The sequence below is a fragment of the Desmodus rotundus genome, chromosome 13 (genome assembly GCF_022682495.2).
Source record: "Desmodus rotundus isolate HL8 chromosome 13, HLdesRot8A.1, whole genome shotgun sequence".
In the NCBI taxonomy this organism is placed as follows: Eukaryota; Metazoa; Chordata; class Mammalia; order Chiroptera; family Phyllostomidae; genus Desmodus; species Desmodus rotundus.
This window is the reverse complement of record NC_071399.1, coordinates 10,628,551-10,641,817: the sequence shown is the minus strand read 5'-3', so window position 1 is coordinate 10,641,817 and position 13,267 is coordinate 10,628,551. Positions and strand designations below refer to the sequence as shown.

The 13,267-nt window shown below is 41.5% G+C and overlaps 1 protein-coding gene across 1 annotated transcript; it reads left to right on the top strand.

The window, feature by feature from the left end:
- Positions 1 to 1,160: 1,160 nt before the first annotated feature.
- On the top strand, positions 1,161 to 12,842 carry TRIML2 (tripartite motif family like 2). Its single transcript, XM_024562637.2, has 7 exons — positions 1,161 to 1,349; positions 1,629 to 1,724; positions 4,541 to 4,726; positions 6,936 to 7,076; positions 8,127 to 8,149; positions 8,316 to 8,416; positions 12,247 to 12,842. Exons 1-7 carry the CDS (start codon positions 1,161 to 1,163, stop codon positions 12,840 to 12,842), a joined length of 1,332 nt encoding a protein of 443 aa, XP_024418405.2.
- The last annotated feature ends 425 nt before the right edge of the window (positions 12,843 to 13,267 follow it).

The window sequence follows — 13,267 nt, the reverse complement described above, 5'->3', positions numbered from 1 at the left end:
TAAATCAACTACGGCAATTTTTTATTGGGGAAAGTTTCCCCCAAATCAATAGGTAATACACTTTAAAAATGTAACTAAAATATTTCTAGGGAAAAGGCGGAATTGTTGCTCAGTGCTGATTAGTGGATTGGCTAGAAATGGGGACGTCGGAGATTATAGATTTCTTGTTCTATTTTCCTTACTTAAAAAAAAAAAAAAAGAAAAAGAAAAGAAGAAAGGCCCCGGCTGGTGCGGCTCAGCGGATTGAACGCCAGCCTGCCAATCAAAGGGTCGCGGACTCAATTTCCAGTCGGACACACACACCGAGTTGAGTTGCGGGCCAGGCCCCCAGTAGGGGGCACGCGAGAGATGACCACAGATTGTTTTTCTCCCGCTCCGGCTCCCTTCCCCGATCTCTAACAAAAAAGTGCAGATATGATGCAGTTTTCCTTTAGTGTCCAGGCAAAAATTACACCTATGTATTTTGGGAATCATTTAATCTATTTTTTTTAACCTAGGTCCTTTCAAGGCTAGTTTCCGAATGTTCCTATGTTGGGCTTCAGGCACAAAATCGGGAGCATGGGCATCTAGAGGACACGCATGTGTAAATATGCGACACGCATATTTACGACACGCATGTGTAAATATGTCTCACATCCGCCTCTCTCATTTAAGGAGCCACTCAAGGGGACCCCTCCTTTCTGGCTCCGGCAAACACCGCCAGATTAAATTTGCACCCAGAATGCCTAACGCCGGACCTCCCCTCACCCTAGTTCCGGAAGTTCCTCTAATGCTTATTACAAGGCTCTCTGCCCTGCGTTGAGCTCCGATTTATTCTCTTTTTTCCCCAAAGCCTTACAGGGAAATAATGTGCTATGTTTTTATTTGTAAATTTTTACAAATTTGTCAAGGGCTCAAAATTCTCAGATCACTCGAGCGAGCTGTTTAATGTAGAATGGTGATGTAACTGCTGATGACTGCTTCCGGAAGCGAGGGGTGCGGAAGAGGAAGTGCTGGATCACGGGAGCCCACGAGACCTGCTCTGGTGTATTACCGTGGCTGGTGAGCTTGAGCCGCGTGTCTGCGCTAGACCTCCGCCACTCTCCTTCTGTTCCGTGCAGGGACGTATTCCACTTCGGAACCAGAACCAGCCCGGCCTTCACCTGGGAATCGGTGCCGGGATGTTTAAATTGCTGAGCCCCGAGTTACAGCAAAACATCCCAGATGACGACTACTGCCTGAAACACCTGGAACCGACACTTCTGTTCTGTGAGGATGACCAAGGCATGCTGTGTAGCAAATGTTTGTTGTCCGAGGATCATGAGACTCACATGGTGTGTGGAATAAAAGAGGCTGCTGAGAATTACAGGGTAAGCTTTCTCCAAATTCCGGAGCACTCCGGCACTATGGCTGCCTCCTCTTATCTATTAACTTACTTATTTGAGGGACAGACAATCAATATGATCCTCTAAGACCTTTCCTCTGGTTCAAGTTTAATCAAAAAAAATATTAGGGAAATGCCACGTTTAGACCCTCAGGGTCAAGGCTAAGAAAACAGGCTCTTGGCCTTTCAAGTTGTCTTAGGTTGGCGATCTAACTGTTCTAAAGCCGTTGCTTTACCTGGAATTCCGTGATCTCTTTCTTTGCAGAAGTTATTCCGGGAGCTGTTGAACACGTTGAAGGAGAAACTTGAAGTTACTAAAACCCTATTGGCTGAGGAACAGGAAAAAATGGTGACTATTCAGGTCAGTGCCTCTCTTGATTCTTAGGAGGGAAATACCTATAATGTTGGATAGAAAATAATATAAACAAAGTCAAGAGACAGATGACGAAGCAGGAGAAAATATTTGAAATTCATAGGTAGGAAAAGTGCTAATTTCTTAGCAGATAAAGAGCACTTAAAATGAAAGAAATGAGAGTTCAGAGAAAAGAAAATGCAAATATCTTTTGAACGTACAAGAAGATTCTGAACTTTGCTCATGGTAAGGAAAACACAAATCAATTGAATTAAATGTTAGTGAGAGAGCATTTGCTACCCTTCTTGGCAAAGATCAAAAAAAGTTGGTAACAGTTTATAATAGTGCTGTAGGAGAATGAACATGTTGTGTATTTCTGGTAGCCATATAAACCCCGAGACCATTTTAAAGGGTAATTTGAGAATTACCGTACAAACTGAGCGCTTGCCATTTTCTCTGCACGTTTCACTTCTGATTTCAAGCCTTCTTTTCATATTCAACTTATTTGGTGCCAGGTACCCCAGATTTTGGGTTTCCCTCTTTCAATTTTTAAAGAAAAAACATCCAGTAGAAGATAAGAGGAGAATTCCTGGATGTACAAGAATTTTTTAACTGATCTCCAATTTTTTTCAGCCCAAGCACCGTGCATTCAACAATTACTGTGTTCCCATAGTTTCCCAGAAAATGTGCTAGGTGCTGGGGATTTAACCATGAAAAAACAAATAATTCTGCCCTTGTACAACTGCTATTTTACTGTAGGTAAACAAAATAAAACAAGTAAAAAGTGTATGTTTCTATTTATTGAATTTACTGGGATGACATTGGTTCATACAATTATGTAAATTTAAGGTGTACAATTCTACAATACATCATGTGTATATTGTATTGTGTTTACTGTCCTAAGCATTGTATGTTTCATGTTAAGTGCTATAAAAATTTTATTTTGAAAAGCAGAAGTGATGGGGTTCAGGTTTACATAAAGTAGTCAGTGCCTAGTCATTCTGAAATTGGCATTTGGGAAGACTCAAGGAATTGAGCCATGTGGTCTTGGGAAGAATGTTCTAGACAGAGGAAAGGAGAAGTAGGACAGTGTCCGAGTTTGGTGTTTACTCCAGATTGTAAGAAGGAAGTGGAAGTAGAAGATAATGAGATCAGTAGGTAAAGAGGCCAGATCATCTAGGGCAGTTGACTTTTTTTTTTTTTTTTTTTTTTTCTTTCATTTTTTTTTAATATATTTATTGATTATGCTATTACAGTTGTCCCATTTCCCCCCCCACTCCACTCCATCCTGCCCACCCCCCTCCCTCCCACATTCCCCCCCCATAGTTCATGTCCATGGGTCATACTTATAAGTTCTTTGGCTTCTACATTTCCTACACTATTTTTACCCTCCCCCTGTCTATTTTCCACCTATCATCTATGCTACTTATTCTCTGTACCTTTACCCCCCTCTCCCCCTCCCACTCCCTTATTGACAACCCTCATGTTCTAGTTGTTTGCCTAGTTTGCTCTCGTTTTTGTTTTATGTGTGGTCGTTAATAACTGTGAGTTTGCTGTCATTTTTACTGTTCCTATTTTTGATCTTTTTCTTAGGTAACTCCCTTTAACATTTCATATAATAAGGGCTTGGTGATGATGAGCCTCTTCAACTTGACCTTATCTGAGAAGCACTTTATCCTCCCTTCCATTCTAAATGATAGCTTTGCTGGATACAGAAATCTTGGACGTAGGTCCTTGCACACTCTAGGTAGGGCAGTTGACTTTTAAGTGAAAAAAGGAAACCATTGGAAAGTTTTGAACAGAGGAAAAGCATGACCTAACTTCTATTATCACAGAAACGTTCTAGCTGCTGAAGTGAGGGTAGACCGGTAGGGTGAGAGTAGGAGTGGATCTGTAAGAGGGGGCTGTTGTAGAAATCAGGGCCCCGTGATGGTGACCTGGAGGGGTAGTCCTAGAGCAACTCAGTGCTCAGGTTCTTGATAAATCTGAGTCCCTCCAGTGTAATGAGATTAAATACTTACTAAGCTAAATACTCCCAATGTAAAATCTCCAGCCCTGCCTTCCAGATAATAGGCTTTCTATTTGGCTTCTCTCCTTGGATGGTGAATTGATTAATGAAAATCAGCATATGCAAAACTGACCTCCTCATTCCCCACCTCTGGAATCTGTCCCTTCCATAGTTTCCCCTTCTGTGTTTTCGCAATTATGTTCTTCCAGTTGCTTAAGTCTAAAACTCTTGCAATGACCCTGGCCAGTTTGGCTCACTTGGTTGGAGCATCATCCCAGAACCTAAAGGTTACGTGTTTGATTCCAGGTCAGGGCACATACCTACGTTGTGGGTTTGATCCCCAGTCCAGGAGTGTCTGGGAGGCAACCAATTGATGTTTCTCTCTCACATTGATGTTTTTTTCTCTCTCCCTTCCTCTCTAAAAAAATCAATGAAATAAATAAATGCTCTCAGCTGAGGATTTAAAAAAATAAGAATCTTGGAATAGCTCATTAATTTCTCTTTTTCTCATGCTCGTTATTCAAAGCATCAGCAAATGTTGTTGGTGATTCCTTCCAGTTTTTCTGGTTTCCTTCTCTTTAGTGAACTGCAGTTGTACATTCCTCTAAGTCAATTAACATTCCTTCATCTGCATTTCATGTGATAGGTTTGTGTTGATATCTTGGTTGATCTTCACTCTGCAATTTCTTTTGTCCTTTTGGTTCTTCCCCCTGGACTCTGTATTTCCTTATCTTTATATTGAAGTCCAGATGGAAGAGTTCCTGGTCAATGTGTGGTGTTTAACCTGAAGTCTGTCCTGTCTGTGTCTGTGCTGAAGGAAGAGGAGCAGGACTTTCAAGAAGTGATTGAGTCTGAATATAAGATGATATTCCGGTTGATGACTGAAGAGAGTGACATGAACCTGCAAGGGCCAACGTTCAACCTGAACTTGAGAAAAGCTACTCTGACTGAGCAGGTGGTATTTGTCGCAGAGCTAGAGGACAAGTTCCAGGAAACATTACAGGTGAGATGTTGAAAATGTCATCCTTACAATGTTTGGGAATTGACTGAAAGCAGAGGCGAGCACGTCAATTCCAGAATAAGACATCCAGTGACATCAGCGTATTTATGAAAAGAATGTATATATTCACCCAGCAATTTTATTTCTGAGAATTTATTGCAAAGACACTTACATGCATATGAAAAGACACATGAGTAAGGGAATACTGTGAAAATTATTTCAGTCTGGTTTAGATGTAGTCTTCGAAGTCAGGTCTTTGAGGTCCCCATCTGGGGTCTGCTCCTTTTCTGGCCTCTCTGTAGCTTTGGGCTTGGTTTTCTTAGCTGTAAAGTGGGGATAATAATGGCTCCTGGTTCATAATATGGATGTGAGGACTGAGAGTGACGATCTACATAGGCTTTTTATTTTAATTGAGGAAAAACATAGAGCACAAATTATAAGTGTGAGTTTTCTCAAGCTGAACCACACCCCAATGATAGCCCAGCACTCAGATCAAGAATCAGAAATTCGCCAGCCCCCAGAAGCCCTCTTGGAGTGCTGACCTAGTAGTTACTAACATTCCCCCAACCCAAGAGTCACTACTGTCCTTGTTACTGGACTGGAACTGGGCAAGAGTAGATTGGCCTTGGGCTGGCGAGTAGTGTGTGGGTCCTTGACTTCGTGCGAGAAAGATTTCACGATACAGGTGCAGGTGATTTTGACAGTATGTTGATAAAGCTGGGAACAGTGGAACAAGGAAGGGGTTAGGACAGAAGCAGCAACAGGAGATGGGGTGGGCTGCTTTGCCTCACTGGAAAGTTAGAGAAAAGGGGGCTTGGAGACAGGTTCAGGGGTAAGACTAGAATGAGCTGCCACTGCCCATTGCTCCCTGGTTGCAAGTCCCGTAGAGACCCTTAGGGTGTAGGAGATGCACACCTAAGAGGGAAGAAAATAGGGAGAGAACCTAAGTGAGATTTTAAAATAGTGTTTGTAGTCTTGGCCAGATAGCTCATTTGGTTAGAGTATCACCCCCTATATGCCAAAGTTGCAGGTTTGATCCCCAGTCAGGGCACATACAAGAATCAACCAATGAATGCATCAGTAAGTGGAACAACAAAATCAGTGCCCCCCCTCCCCCCTCCTCCCCCTTCCCTCTCTCTCCCCCCATCTCCATCTGTCCCTTCTTTTCTCCTTCTCTTTCCCTCTCCCTCCTCTTCCCCCTCTCTCTCAATCAATCAATAAATTTTAAATAATCTATTAATGCATAAATAGAAGAACAAATCAATTTTCTTTCTCCCCTGCTCTCCCTCTCCCTTCCTGTCTCTCTAAAAATCACTCAATAAAATAAAATGAAATAGTGTTTGTACATTTTGTGTACCAGATAAGTATTAGGTATTATTACTACTATAACATTTATTGATAACAAGAGATTAGGTACAACCTACATCAATCTTGGATTTATGAAATAGATTGATGTACACAAAATGGAATGCTCTGTAGCTTTGAGGAAAGATAACAGGCTCTGTATGTGGATAAGGAATGTTCCTCAAGAACATAAGGAAAAAGCTAGTTGTCAATCAGTGATACAGTATAACATTCAATTATTTGTGTTCTTTAAAGGAAAAAAAATGAGTCCTGGATGGGTAGCTTAGTTGGTTAGAGCATCATCCCAGCACACCAAGGTCGTAGGTTTAATCCCTGGTCCCAGCACATAAAAGAACCAACCAATGCATGCATCAGTGGAACAACAAATTGATGTTTCTCTCTCTGCCCCTGTCTGTAAAATCAGTTAAATAACATGGACATGCGCTTTGTGCCTGTATGGAGCATCTTTGCAAGGATGGAAAGGAAAGTGATGTCAGTGGCTTGATTCATTATTCTTATTGATATTTAATTTTTGATTCAAATCTTAATTTTAATTTGATGAAGGAGATTGGAAATTTTTTGAACAAAACTGCCCAGTAAACAATGATGTATTTTAGTTCCAGGTTGTTATCTGAATGAGCAGACTACATGCACACCATTCATATCAACATAAATACAGTGTGTCACAGAATCAAGTGTCTGAGGTGTCTTGCTTGACACTGAGGGATGTCCTGGCCTTATCCAGTCACGTATATCCCGGGGGAGGGGGGGGCGGCAGGCAATAAAGCGGGTTTTTAAAGAGATGGTTGAATTAGCGGAGCAGAGAAATGGCTGGTTGGTAAATAGTAATGAAGAGATGCTTCTGCAGAGACTGAGTGGTCTGGGCAAAGAGAACATGAAGAAACTGCAGGAGAGTGAAATCAGGCTCTACGAGCAGATCTGCAGCCTCCAGCTGGTTATCACCGGGCTGGAGAGGAAGTGCGGGGAAACTCCCACAGCACTGCTCAAGGTAAGAGTCTAGAAAGAACCTTCATCACAGTGTCTGAGAAATGAGAAGCGGACTGTACTCATTCGGGGTCATCTCCAGAGCACAATATCCAGTGATTCTCGACCATTCGTGGAGGCTATGTGGCTATTTTCCAGTCACCAAACTCATTGTGAATCATGGTAAAATCATCAGGCTACTCCCTTTAAAATCATTGAATCGAGATGTCCTTGAATATGTAAATGATTGGTCAGTCAAATTAGGATTTATCTATACAATAGAATGTTCTTCACCATAAAAAAAGAATGAGAAGCTTCGTGGGCACTAAAAGATTATCCTCAAGATACCTGGTTAAGTGAAGAAGAAAAAAAAAGATGCAGAACCGTGTTTTGTTTGGCTTTAGAGAATATGTATAAACATATAAGCATATGCGCATTAGCATTCAGACTGCCTCTGGCAAAAACAAAACACATTTTAATCAGCAGTAACCTTGAGATATTTATTTGTATAGTATTGTATATTTTTAATTTTGTGTAGTAGCTCGCATTACCTTTTTTTAACACGTAAATTATCTTTTGAAGACTATTTGTATCTCTCTGCCAGGCCCATATTTGTAATGCAGTGCTCTTATTCGAGAAGCCCGGACACATAAACCCTTAGGTTCCATTCTAGAGCCAAGGCTAGTTCCAAAGCAAAGGTAGGTGTGAGCGGATGTCGCGCAGTTCCCGAGCTGGCTCTAACCCCCTCGCCAGCTTTGCAGGCCCCTTCACGTGCTCAACCCTCACCGCTCCAGGCGTAGAAAGCAAATAGGCTGAACTGGAATGATGAGTGCTCTGAATAAGATGGCTAAGGTGAGGTATAGAAAATATTTCTCTTGGGAATATAATGATGACTTCAAGCAACTTGTCTGATTTTTCCTATTCAGTGTTAGTTTGCTATCTGAGAATGAGCATGGTGAAACTGAATAAATTATACAGAAATCGAGTTTCATGTTAGAAGATACTTCCATGGGCATAACTCCTCACCAAAGGCTTGGTTCAGATACAATAACCTTGTCTCCTTCACTCCCTGCAGGATGCCCGAGATTGCTTCGAACGGTAAGTTTTCCCTTTGGAGATGTTTGGGCCAGGGTCAGAGACTGACGTGTGAGCAGACGTGGGCAGAGGTGTTGGGGAAGGACGGGAAGTTCATGTACAGAGATCGTCCTCTGGGCAGAGGGCCCGGGGCCTGCCACCTGCCTGAAACTGTCCTCCTTTCCAGGAGTAGTGGGTCGATGCTTCTTCAGAACCTAGAGCCTGCCCAAGTCACAGACCCGAGACTATGCCAAATACCAGGAATGAGGAAAATACTGGCAGTACTTCAAAGTAAGTCGACATCTGTTATTACATCTTGCCATAAATAAAAGTAAATTCCAGATAGCTGAAGGATGCAAAGGAGCAGGGAGTTTAAGAGGCTTACATACATTAGAAAGCTGTCAAGGTAATTGCTTGCTCTTATGTTGAAAGGCTCTCCTGTTCAAATCCTTCACCTTTTTCCCAGGCTTGCAACATAATTGCAGGCAGGTCCCACTGTTTAAAACTGTTAAACTTCTAGGGGAAAAATGGCAGTATGCGCAATGAAGGATTTGTACCTCCTACGCCGAGTTCTGCCTTTGCCTGAGTGTCCTGTCGGTGGATTCGTACGGCACGTGGCCTTTTGAGTCTGGCTGCTTTCACTGAGTGTGCTGCGTGGCAGGCACATCCCAGTTTATTGCATATTCGGGAGCTTCTTGCTTTTTGTTGTCGGGCATCCATTGTAGGCATAGACCTTAATTATGTTGCGATTCCACGCACACTTAAGTTGTTTCCATCCCTATGCTATACATAATTCCTTAGAGATTTTTGCGTGGCCATGACTTCATTTCTTTTGGTTGAATATCTGTGCCATTTTGCATTCCCACCAGCAATGTACAAGAGATTCAGTTGTTCTACGTCCTTGCCAGTGTTTGGTGGTATTGTTTTTTATCAGAGCTAACCTAATAAGCATATACTGGTATGTCACTTTGATTTTTAATTTGCATTTCTGAAATGACTAATGATATTGAGCATATGTTATTGAGATATTGAGCAAAGAGTATGTTTACTCATCCTTTATTATTGTTCTTTTTTGAAGTATATCTGTGAACATTTACCAGTTTTAAAAATTGTTGTGTATTGTCTTACTGAGATTTGTGATTTATTTATATATTCTGATTATAAATCCTTTATCAGATACGTGTTTTGCAAAGATTTTCCTAGTGTGTGGTTTATATTATCATTTCCCTAATAGTCTTTCAAAGAGAGGTTTTAAATTTTGAAGCTTTATTTATCATTTTTTTTCTTTTATGACTGCTTTTTGCATCCTAAGAAATTTTTTCTTGTCCCACCAAAGATCTTTCTTGCAGAAGTTTTACAGTTTTAGTTTGGATGTGTAGGTGTGTTATCCACTTAGAGTTAATATTTCTTCATGGTTCGAGATAGTGTACAAGTCCCCTCTTTTGGTGTGTATGTATCCCCGGTGGTTCCAGCATCCCTTGCTGAAAGCACTGCCCTTCTCCAAACATTCAATGCACTTGCATGTACGAGCAAGTCTGTTTGGACCCAGAAAACCATTGGCTGTTGTGTTTGTCTGTTTACCCTTTTGCTAATACCACACTGGGCTGACTCATTATTCCGTAAGAAGTCATCAAACTGGGCATTGTGAGTTCTCCAGATTTGTCTGTTACAAAATAATTTTGGCTACTCTATATCCTTTTCACATAAATTTTAAAAGTAGCTTGTTGGCTTTAAAAAAAAAAAAAAAAAAAACAACAACTCCTGGGTTTTCATTGGTATTACGTTGGTAACATAGATTAGTTTAGGGATAAGATGATATAGCCATTTATTTTGGTGGTCTTTGATTTCTCTTATCAGTGTTTTGTAGTCTTCAGCAAACAAATATTGTGCATATCTAATTAAATGGATCCCTAAGTATTTTATTTTTAGTGCTATTATTAGTAGTATTAAGTATCAATTCCTCATTTAAATTTCATTTAGCTTTAGATTATTACCAGTATATAGAAAAGCACTGATTTGTGAATATTGACATTTTATTTTATCACTATACTAAACTCATTTACTAGATCTACTGCATTCTTTGGAATTGTCTGCCAAGATAGTCTGATAATCTGTGAATACAGTTTCATTTCTTTCTTTTCAATCTGTAAGTTTTTTCTCTCTTTTTCTCACCTTACTGTGCTGGCCAGGACCTCCAAAATGATACTGAATGGAAGTGGTGAGAGACCTGTGCCTTGTTCTTGATCTTAGGGAAGAAGAAAGCATTAAGTCTTTCACCTTCAAGTTTGTTAAGTGTCTGCTTTTCGTAGTTGCCTCTCTTCAAGCCACAGGCCTTCCCCTCTGTTCCTGGTTTGATAAAACCTTTTATCGTGAGTGGATGGTGAATATATTAGATGCATTTTCTGTATCTACAAAAACGTTCATAGTTTTTCTTCCTCTATTAGTATGATGAATTACGTTATTTTCATATGTTGAACGGGTGTTACGTTCCCAGGGTAAACTCTTGGCAGTGATATTTTATCCATTTTATATATTTCTGGATTTAATGTGCTAATATTTTTTAAAGGACTTTTGTGTTTATGTAAACGAAGCGTATTGGTCTGTAGCTGTGTTTTCTTGCAGTCATCCGTTGACACCTTAGCTAATTCACTTTATATTTTCATTTGTAGATAATCTCTGTGGTTCTTTGTCAAGTCCACTTGGCTTTACTTTTCAGTGTGCTATATCCTGTAGATATTTTTTAAGCTTTTTCCCCTTCAATCATAGTAAGAGCCTGTGCCGGGTAATTTCAGTGTTTGAGTTCTTCAGATTTGTTTCTGCTACTCGATAGTGCTCCCTTACTTTTTGAGTGTGCGTTTCATGATGTTTTTAAACAAGTAAGCTTTCCTTTTTTCCTTAGATATTAATTTTAGAAATTTTTTGAGGCCAAGAACAAAGGCGTGCATTCTTCCAGAAAGAATTTGCATTTGTTTCTGCCAGTCTTCTAGAAATGCTAAGAGCCAGGGGCAACTTGAAACTTAAAATTCAAGGCTTTGTGGCTTCTAAGACTGCCCTCATAATGACATGAATTCGGTTTTAGGTCCAGAGATTTAAGTTCCTTTGGCCATAAAACTTGATACTGGATTAATGTTAAAGAAAAATAAAGAAGTACTCCAGGTTTATGGCCTGATCAACCTAAGTACTGAGTGTGCTGTTAGCGGGAAGGGAGAGGTCTGAGAGCTCCATTGTGGATGCAGTGTGTTTGAAAGGCCTGTGTTATATCCAACTGGTACTTGGCAGCTTTTTTGTGGAGTAAGTCGATAGAAAATATTTAACACTAAGGCTAGATGAAGTCACATGGGGGAAGGAGGACAAGAAGTGAAAAAGCGAGACCCAGGACCAAGCCATGCAAAATCACTATATTTAGAGTGTGAACAGAAAGAGAGAAGAGAAAAAAACAGTCAGATATAAAGGCAAGTATCAGTTTCATTCAAGTATAAGAGATCACGCTAAGCTTTCTTGTTCTCAGCTTGATTTTTCTGGAGGAGTCTCGCAGGTTTTGTAGCTTCTGCTACAAAGTAATATCCTCACTTTGGAAATGCTCACTATCAAGGGCCTGCTGGCAGTAGTTTCTAGGTGTCCATGTCACGAGCTGCTGGTAGGTACAGGGAGAAGAGCAATTCAGTTAGAGGGAAGAGCCGTGACTCAACAGTTTTTTCGGAGACTCAGTGCTTCCGGCTGTTCCAGGCTTGGAGATCTTTAGGGGACCAGAGTTGGGTCCCAGGTGATACCTGGCTAGGACTGGATGCCAGGACATTTTTACAGCCCGATCAAGTTCCTTCCTGGTCTGAAAGGTACTTCCATACCTCTTTGCAGCCCACTGCTCTTTGTCTTGTTCTTCCTCCATAGATACGCTGTATGTCCGTCCTTCCATCATCTTGTCGATGGTTTTCTCCTGTGAGGTCTTTCCTTGAAACAAAGCTTAGAGGTTCCTTTTCTGGGACGTTCTGACATTTCCTTTCCTGCGTCTGCCTCTGAGACTTGGGCCTCTCACTAGGAGGCCCCCGCGTGTTAGGAATCATCAGTCTCTGGCGCTGGCTTTGACGGACCCCTGAGTTAACCAAGTCTCTCTCTCCCTGTAGGACCTGTAACTTTGGATCCCACAACAGCTCATTCCTACCTTCTCTTATCTGAGGATCTGAGAAGTGTCAGACTCAGAAATGCCCAGCAGAGTGTGCCTGGCAACCCAGAGAGATTCGACTACAGTGCCTCTGTGTTGGGTGTGGAGAGCTTCACCTCAGGGAGGCATTACTGGGAGGTGGATGTGGAAAAGGCCACAAAATGGCAGCTGGGTGTGTACGAAGACACTGTCAGCGGACTGGATATCATGCTCAAAGCCTCTGGAGAGAAATTCTTGCTCATGGCGTCCATGATGGAAACCGAGTATACCTTCTGGGTCTTCCCCCCTCTGAAAAGGGTCTCCTCGGGAGAGCACATGCACAAAGTGGGAGTGTTCGTAGACTACAAGTACGGGCAGGTAGCGTTCTATGATGTGACAAAGGGAGTCCTCATTTATAATTTCTCTCATCTGGTCTTCCAGGGAGCTCTCAGGCCTATATTTTCTCTCTGTCGCCCAGATGGAGTTGCAGATACGGACTCTCTTACCATCTGCCTCCCGGAGGCTGAGGATTGTAACGATTGTAACGATACTGCTGGCCCTCAGCCGGCCCAGGTGTGAAATCCAAAACCACAAGTGCTCAAAAGTCAAGTGCCTGACTTTATAAAAGAGTTTTTAGTGAGTCATCCAATAAAAAGATTTCTTGCAGTGAGTTGGAACTCGGTTCCCTACCCCCAGAGCCTTAGCATTCACGTGGCTTTCCACACCTGTTTGGTGGAAGAGGCTGCCTGTGAGCTGAGTCTTAACTGAAGTGCCCCATGCTAACTAGAACAACAAATGCTTGAGCAGCATAAGGTTGGGAGCTAGAGAGCAAATACAGTCTGGAATCCTTCGGATTAGGTTCAAGACTCGAGAGAGATTTCTGAAAACAGAATTAGGTATAATCAGGACTTCAGATGTGCAGATACAGCTGCTTGTGCAATGGAGACACCCTATTACTGATGCTATTACCAGCAGTATCAAGACTTCATAACATGTATCACTCC

Excerpts from the sequence above, each read along its gene's own strand:
- TRIML2 (XM_024562637.2), top strand. The coding sequence starts at position 1,161 with ATGTTTAAATTGCTGAGCCCCGAGTTACAGCAAAACATCCCAGATGAC. Across the intron at positions 4,727-6,935 it reads AGTTCCAGGAAACATTACAG|AGACTGAGTGGTCTGGGCAA; the intron begins GTGAGATGTTGA and ends ATGCTTCTGCAG. Across the intron at positions 8,417-12,246 it reads AATACTGGCAGTACTTCAAA|GACCTGTAACTTTGGATCCC; the intron begins GTAAGTCGACAT and ends CTCTCCCTGTAG.